Here is an 8,569-nt window from a genome sequence, read left to right as displayed (position 1 = left end):
AAAAAAAAAAAAAATGAAGGAATCCAGACATATCCAGAAAACAAAAAAGTGCAAGATGAGCCACCAGCCAACGTTACTGCTCAGCCTGAGCTCTCTCTGTGTGCCATCTGCATGCCTGCGAGAGCACCCATGTCTCTGTATAGCAAAGTGTGGTGAAGAAATGAGATGGTGCCCTGCTATCAGAAGGAAGTATCTGGTGTTTTAAAGGCATGTCTTCAAATAAACAGCCATCTAAGTGAAGTGTCAACTGAGTCCACAGGGAAGAAGCTCACCAGCCTGTGTGATCTGAGGACTATGAATAACAAAAGGCAAATGCAGTGTGCACCAGGCTGCAGATGACAGTGGAAGCCCCAAGTTCATTTGCAGGAGCCCCACATGGGCTGACCTCTGATGAATCTCCTCTGACCACAGTCCAGGGATGTGAGTAGCCTTGCTGTCAGACAGAGAGCATTGCAGAATTGATGCCGGTAGATACACTTAGGTTAAAATGTAAGATCTTTTCATATGATCATCTTTTGACCTATTTAAAAGTTGTTTCTGGGGGAAATAAAGTGGAAGGGACATGCATGTGGCATGTGGGCCTCCGGGACGCCCTCTGAGCTAGACTAAGAATATGAGTCTCCTTGCCGTCATGCAGAGTACACTGGAGCGTGAAGACAGAGGCAGTTAGGTTAAATTTAAAACCTTTTCTCCCTAACACCTTGATCGCCCTTTTGACTCATTTTAACTTGTTCTAGTTTTCAATAGTTTCTGCTTTCTTTTCAATTGAGGTTTTTCTCTGCTTTATTTTGTTATTTTTAGTGTTTTAGAAGGAATTTTGTTTTTTATGGCCTTGGTATCTTTTTCTGTATATGAAATCCAGGGGAGACAAATCTAACGAGACAGTAACTGGATGCATGGTTTCTTACAGTATGGCAGGGAGGTTGGGGGAAATGAGGAGCTAATAACAGTGAGTACAAGAAAGAAGAAAATGTTTTAACATTGATTGTGGCAATGATTGTACAACTCTTCTTAATATGGTTGAGCTATTGAACTGTACGATATGTGAATTACCTGTCAACAGAACTGTTTAAAAAAGAGCACCCAAGTCCCACTCTGACCCCAGGAAAGACAAGGCGCTCACCGCCCCACCCCCCACTCTGGCGGGAAGACGTGGGGCTTCAGCCCTTTGCAGCCACAGCCAGGTACAGACTATAAAGACCCCTCAAAACACAACCGAACAAAAATCAAGCTATCCTCTCAGCAAACGGCAGAAGCTGTGGCTGGGCCCTTCCCCAGAGAGGGCACACATGTGGCAGCAAAGGGCACATGAGCCGCTGTCCACCCTCGTTCACCATCAGGAAGATGTGATGGCCTTTTACCACACACCTAACAGAAGAGCCTCACCCCCTCGCGTCCCCTTCAGGCACTTACCCTGGGGCTCTGGCCACAAAGCAGGTCTACAGAGGGGACAATGACACGAGGAGGCAAGCACACATTGAAACAGCTAACCAGCTGAGATCGGGGGCAGCGCTGGCCCCAGTACAAAGGTCAACGTATCATGAGGGAAGGAAGAAAACAGAAAACACAGGGCTGGCAGGACCTGGCAGGGTTGCAATCAGTGAGGGGAGACAAGGCATGTGTGACCAGTGTGCGCCTCTGGCCAGTCCTCAGTCCAAGGGCCTTACACAGGCAATGAGGGAAGGCCGGGATGCTGGTGAAGCCATGGGAATCCTTTCGAGGTTCCTCATAACCAGGCACAGGGCCACCATCTCTCCCCTCCGGGCCTCGATGCCAGAGACAGGATGCGAGCAGAAGGCTCACGCATCTGGACTCCAACGCCCCTCCCAGAGAGCAGGACTGGTGGTGCTGTGGGCTAAAGTGGGCTGCTAACTCCCGGTCAGCAGCTCACGGGCACCAGTCACCCCGGAACAACGATGAGGCTGCCTGTTCCCACAAAGCTGGGAAGCAGCCTGGGAAGCCCTCCGAGGGGCCGCGCAGTGGATGGACTTGACGGCAGCGGCGTTTTGCTTCCCGTTAGGAATGTCCATATGGGCTCGCCACCCTTTCCTCGTCATAGTGAAATACACCCTCGCACCAGGGCGAGTGTCTCCTGAGCACAGCGCTCACCGCGCCCATCAGCCTCCTTTCTGCAGACCGGCTCAGAGCTGTCAGTGTGGTGCTCAGGAGAGGCGGGCTGCTGCTCACCATGCAGGCATTCGCTGATTCGAAGATCCCAGGGAAGCCTGGGGAGCCTCCCCGTCTCTTGGTAGCCTCCTTGCATAGTGCTCGCTCACCCAGTGCCCTCTGTCTGAAGGCTCTGCCTGCCGGACCACTAGGACTCTGGGTAAAGCTGCCCAGGGCAGGGCTGTGGTGTCACACATGGGAAGCTGTCCCGACCCCAGGTACATTATGTGGCCAGGGAGTCTTCTGAGCAGCATTGGGAACACCCCTACCTCTACCCCTGAGACCTGGGGGTGGGGGTGGGCAGGCTGCCTGCTCCTGTCAGGATTTGAGGTGAGCCCCAAAGAGAGAGGGTTGCTCGTCGAGGGCAGTTGACTCCATGGGGCAGTGGCATCTTGGTCCCCCAGGAGAGATGGAGAGTGGCATTGTCAGTGTGACATCAGCAGGTGCTGCACTCCAGTGCCCAGGGAAGGGGTGGGGGGGTGGGGATGGGGGGAGAGGGGGATGCTCACCGAAGGCCCGCAGGGCGTGCTGGAGCTCCAGGGTGAAGGCCGTCAGGGGCACGTCCTCAGACACTGGCATGATGGCCACCGTGGACAGGTTGCTGGCCGGGTTGCCCATGTCCCACTGGTTGTACACCATGGGGAGCCCATGCTGGTGGCCTGCAGGTACAAGCGCAGGTGGTCAGGCCCACCTTGAACAGGCACTGACAGAGTGTGGCTGGGACCCAGCACCCACCAGGGCTTGGCCCCTGCAGCGCACCTGGCACGCCCCCCCGCCCGACCATATCCTGGGTCCTAATGGCCGACCACATCCTGGGACCAGAGCTGCAATCCCACACGGTGGATCTAAGGCAGAAATCCGACCAGGAGTGACTCTGCCGAGTGATACACGGGTCAAGGGCACTGTCTCCTGGGGTGCGAAGCTGAGGAGGTGCAAAGGGCAGGGCGCGTGCGCAGTAAAGGCCAGGCTTGGCAGGGAATCTATGGAGGGCGGGGCTCAGACACTGGGGGGCATAAGAAAGGGACCGCCCCAAGTGAAAAACCCCAACGTCCACCTGTAGAAATCCTCAAAAAGCAAAGATAGCCCAAAGCGACCACACTAGAGAAGGGCGCCAAATCAAACCCACCGCTGTGGGTGGACACTCACTCAGCCACCCTGCAGTGGGGCAGGGTGGAACTGCCCTGGGAGCTCCCGGGCCTGCAACCCCCCTGGAGCAAAAATCCCCGTCTACCCCCGCAGAAGGGCTGGCGGATTCAAAGGCCAGTGTGTGACCATGACTCCACCAGGGCTCCTCAAAGAGGGGACGAGAGCTGGACAGTGGAAACAAGACTGACCAGGTGGACCCAGCAGAGAACTGGGTCAAATGGGGGTGGGTGGAGTGGGTGGGAGTCCTGATTCGAGGCGCCTTTTGCCCTCTTGGTGTTCCCTGCCTCACCAGTCTGGGTGGCTCTTGGCATGCAGACTCAGTGTGCATGGACTATGAAGGCTCTTCCTTCTTTCTCTCTTTGCTGCCCTAGGGTGGCACTGCTTTCTTAGGCCAGGCCCTCACTTCTCACACTGTGCGGCACTGGGAGAAGAACCCTGCTCTTCATGGGCCCGCGCCCCAGCTCCAGGACCCCAGGACCCCACACGACAGGCTGGGGGGTGGACTTCTGGAGACTGTCAGAAATGCCCACAAAGATTACGTCTTCTGCAGTTTGTATTAAATCAGTCACTCCTTTGCCATGTGGCTTGGACATGTGTTGTGTGTCTTGCTCTCCACTCCCACCCCCTGCCCTGAGCTCAGAGAATAAAGTGGGGACGCCTCCCTTGGGGCCTCGTACAGCTTGAGGATGGCAGATGTGCAGGCAGTGGGGCTCAGGGACCCTGACAGCCATGTTGGTGCTGCCAGAGCCCCCGGCCCACTCAGAACGGGGGCAGAGACCCAGTGGGGCTGGGAAGAGGCAGGAGAGTCTGTCCTGGACAATGCTCACACTAGCTGGCCTCGCCTAGGGAAGGCCTCCCCACCACCCTAGAGGCCCATGCCCCATCTTTTCTGCCAGTCCACAGGCCCCGCAGGCCCGGGTGGCGGCTTACCTGCAGCGGTCACCTGCTGGAGGTTGCCCAGGATCTTCTCACCCAAGAGGTGGATCAGCCGAGTCACCACCTGGCAGAGAAGCAGCCTCTGCTCAGGCACTGCCAGGCAGGGACACTTGGGAGACCCCAGGACCCCACACGACAGGCTGAGGGGTGGACACTGACCACTTCTCAGAGGGCCCTGCCTGTGGGGGTGCTTGCTGGCCTGGATGGACAAGGATGTCTTGACTGGGCGGGGGGTGGGGAGGCTTGGAGGAGAGGGTACCAACCCCACCCCCCACACCCCACCCCCTTCCCTGTGGGCCCATGCCTTTCAAAGTACAAGCTGCACGCCTTCGTGCCGCCAGCCAGCACCCCGCCAGGCCCTCACCTGGGGGTACTTGCGCTTGATGGACGTCAGAGCTCCCACAGGCAACTTGGCCAGCTCTGAATCCCGCACGGCATGCACCGTAGTGGCCCTGGCCTGGTGAGTCAGCATCTCCACCTGCAAGAGGAGCCAGACAGCTTGTGGAACCTCACCTGAGAGCCAGGGAAGCCCGGGCAGAGGTACAAGTGCCACAGAACATTCTGGAGACGAGGCTCCCAGTGCCCCTCCCACCTGCCGGGAAACACCCCTAAGCCTGGCCACTCAGGGGGAGGAGGGTGCGGGGAAGGGGAGCAGGGGGGAGGCTGACAGTCCTCTTTGGAGACCTACAACCATTTCCCACACCCTCTTCAGGGGCCAAGTTGGGGAACCTCAGCCTGGGAAACCTGTTCAGGGCAGAAAGAACCAGCTGCACACCCCTGGGAACAAAAGTGACAGGGTCCCCTCACTCAGCAACTGTCCACAGGATAGGGGTGATGTCTGGGAACCTAGACACAGCAACAGGCGTCCCAGCCCTGGAGCTGCCCCCCACCCCGATATCTGGGTGACTTGTCCACTAGTCTAGCTCCAGCTGCCTTGCCCATCCTGGGCCCAGCTGGCTACCCAAAAAACTAGGCCCTTCAAGACGTGGGTGCCCGCAGACAGGCACCCAGGCTCTGGAAGGTCAGGGAAGAGTTGCATGCATCCTCCCCATGCACCCCCTCATGGCAGCATCAATGCACCCCCACTCAGGGACCCGAGCAGAGACCCCCGGGGAGGGTCCAAGAGCCTCACCACGCCAATGAGATCTCCACGGCCATACTCGCCCACCAGACGCTTCTTCCCGTCGCCCTTGCGGATGACCGAGCGCAGCCTGCCGCTGAGGACGATGTAGGTGCAGTCAGAGCTGTCACCCTGCCTGTGGGGCAGACAGAGCTGTTGGAAGTGCAGGGCAGCCCCCAGCCCCCACCACATCCATCCCCCTCGCGCTCCCCTCAGTCTGCCCTGGGTGGGTTAGAGGAGGTGACACCGTCCCATATCTGCTAGGAGACCAGGGAAGGAGCCAGCAGCTGATCAGTCTCGGGGCCTGCAGGGCCAAGGAGACCTTAACCGAGCTAATCCCACCAGCTCAGAACGTAGCACAGAAATGTGGCCATCTCGGCTACGGGTGCCCAGCACACACGCCAGCACAGCTGCCACTACATTCCCAAAGTCTTCTGTCGTGTGGTCGTCCTGCCCAGAGGGCAGGCATCTGGGGCACAGGGACGGCCCTGCTGACAGTGCAGGCTAGGCCCTCTGCCAGGCTCCTGGCCTCCCCAGCTGGCCACCTGACTCCCCAGCTCCATCTGAGCCCAGGCTGAGCACTGGACCACAGGCTCTCTCCCCACCTGTTTTCTCCTTTCAGCTGAGCCAATGCTCCAAGGGAGCTCCAAGTGAGGCCTGAGCACCTGAACCTATCTGGGGGCTACCTTTCCACAGGTAACAGGTTGGGGTAAAAAGTGACAGAAATTAGACCTCCTCTCCTTTTTGTCCAGCCTTCAATTTGGAAAAATCACATTTCCCCAGTTTTTACAAAAATTCAGTTTTGTTCTATAATTGCCTCTTTTTCAAACCATTGTGTTCTCGTTTAATAACTCTAATAGCTTCTGTTATGATTTATTGTTTTAAAAGCGCTAAGCAGTGCAGATGTCACACTAACTGCCTCATATGCATGTGACTGCTAGACAAGGAAGAGAGACTGAACAACTGATTCCCGTGGCATACACCACTGGCTAAGCATACTGACTGCACCATGGACTGCCAGAGAACAAACAAACCTGTCTTGGAAGAAAAGAATGCTCCTTACAAGTGAGGCTGGTGAGACTTTGTGGTAGTTACATAATCTGTTGTCAATGTGAGACTTAGGGGTTGGGGGGTGGGGTTTAGCCTGTCAGTCAGGTTGCAGCTTGATGACCTCACTTGGAGGCACAAGGAGATAAATAGCTCACTGGAGGCGGGACACACACTCACTCCCTGCGAGGCACACTTGCTGACAAGACACATGGAGCTTCACTAGAGCCCTGGAGCTGAAGGAGCCACGTGGAGACCCCTGCCAGTGCTGAGATACCTCTACCGCCACTGAATCCACAAGACTTTCCACCCACTGGGCTATGATCTTCCTGCACTCGGCATCGTTGCATGTGTTTTGTGAGTCTGAAGAGGACTTTATAGATTGCCACCGGACATATGGGCTGATATCAAACTTATGGACTTGACCTGGACTGGGCTGTTTTTTTCTCAAGATTCAATTTCTCTTGTCTATAAAGCTCTTTCTTATACATACATGAGTCTCTCTTGATTTGTTTCTTTAGTCTATCCTGACTAACACAGACTTCATCTCATATCCTTTGGACATATTATCAGAATGGACCAGGCCCTAAAGAAAGACATTAGACCTTAATTCTCTTTCCCATCTTGCAGGATGGCAGGTGAAAAGCCTGAGAAGAAACCAGACACCAAGGGGAAGCAACCTGAAGTCACGAGAGCAAATGCCAGTGGCCAAGAAGGCAACAAGCTCAAGAAGGGAAATCCCATGCTAGTCAGAGGAATTGACCGGCAGTCCCCCTCCGCCCTATAGCACAGAAAGGCCACGTCCAAGAGGAAGCATTCACCAGCCAAATTCAGGGTTGAGAAGCAGCAGCAGTAGGTCCTAGCTGCTGTCACAAAGCCAGTGGGTGATGACAAGAATGGTGATACCAGAGTGGTCACCCTTTGGAAGATGTGCCCCATCCGCACAGGAAGAGACTGCACGCCAGCATCATCCCAGGGAGCATTCTGATTGTCCTGGTGGGACACCACTGAGGCAAGCGAGTGGTTTTCCTGCAGCGTCTGGGCAGTGGCTTGCTGCTTGTGACTGTGTAGAACACACCAGAAATTCGTCACTGCCACCTCCACCAAAATTGATTATCAGGGGTGTGAAAATCCCCAAACGTCTCACAGACGCCTGCTTCAAGAAGCAGCAGCTGTAGAAGCCGACACCAGGAAGGGGAGATCTTTGAGAAACAGGAGGTCACAGAGCAGCACACGGCTGATCAGAAAGCCGTGGACTCGGAAATTTGGCAAAATCAAAACTGCTCCCCAGCTCCAAGGCTACTTGCGTGCCACCTTCACGGTCACAGACAGAATTTAGCCTCACAAATTGGTGTTCTAGATTTCTTGCAAAGACCCTAATTAAATAATTGATAAAAGAAAAAAAAGAGAAAGATATCAGGTGTGGTCAAGTAGAGGGTCAGAAAAAGGAGGAAAACCTCACAAAATGCGTGGCATAGTGGTTCCAACAGTGGGAGTCCACACAGCAATGACTGGGAAGCTGGCCTTATCTGGACGAGGCACTGTGCTGCCTGTGCTAAGAAGGGCTGCCCTGAGTCGCGCTGTCTCAACAGCAGGCAATCACATGGCCACGGCTATTATGGTTCCTTCCACTTGTTCCTTGTCCACGACTCCAAAGAAGGCCTCCTAGCCCTTTCCTTTCCTCATCTGGATGTGCTACGCTTTCCATTGTCTTTGAGTGTCTCTGGATTTGTTCTTGCTGTTGTTGAAATCAGAACCACAGGATTTGACTAGCATGAACTTTCTCAGTCCTGCCCAGTGTTAGTTTGTGACACAACCTTCAGAATTTATTGACCACTCTCTCCCCTCTCTAAGACAGGTGTGAGTCTGTTATGAAGGGAAAGGGGTCCTGTGTACAATGGAAGGAAACACTGCCCAGTCCTGGGTCAGCCTCATTTCTGTTGCTGTGTTTGAGCCTACTAGTGCAGCAACTGTGGAAATGACATTCTCTTGTGGAAGTCTTCTTTTTGACTAACTGCTACTTTATCAAGCAGGATGTCCTTCTCCAGGGCCTGGTCCCTCCTGATGGCAAGTCCAAAGCACACAAGGCAGGCTCACCACCCATGCTCCCACAGGGCATTCTGGCCGTTTCCTTCCTTTTTAAAGTCGTTTTAT

At 55.0% G+C, this 8,569-nt stretch overlaps 1 protein-coding gene and 1 pseudogene across 1 annotated transcript in view; one reads left to right on the top strand and one right to left on the bottom strand.

Moving 5' to 3' along the window:
• Positions 1 to 8,569, bottom strand: part of PNPLA7 (patatin like phospholipase domain containing 7) — a 49,904-nt gene that overhangs the window by 25,180 nt on the left and 16,155 nt on the right. Inside the window, exons 19-22 of the mRNA XM_004714465.2 lie at positions 5,381 to 5,504; positions 4,613 to 4,726; positions 4,243 to 4,312; positions 2,676 to 2,825 (exon numbers count right to left, since the gene is read on the bottom strand). Of these exons, the coding sequence (XP_004714522.1) occupies positions 2,676 to 2,825; positions 4,243 to 4,312; positions 4,613 to 4,726; positions 5,381 to 5,504 (458 nt within the window). The remainder of the gene's footprint in view (positions 1 to 2,675; positions 2,826 to 4,242; positions 4,313 to 4,612; positions 4,727 to 5,380; positions 5,505 to 8,569) is intronic.
• On the top strand, positions 7,047 to 7,775 carry LOC115869399 (annotated as a pseudogene).

This window comes from Echinops telfairi, unplaced genomic scaffold, assembly GCF_000313985.2.
Source record: "Echinops telfairi isolate 266 unplaced genomic scaffold, ASM31398v2 ScPeMD7_25;HRSCAF=90, whole genome shotgun sequence".
Lineage (NCBI taxonomy): Eukaryota > Metazoa > Chordata > Mammalia > Afrosoricida > Tenrecidae > Echinops > Echinops telfairi.
This window is presented reverse-complemented; position numbering and strand designations above follow the sequence as displayed.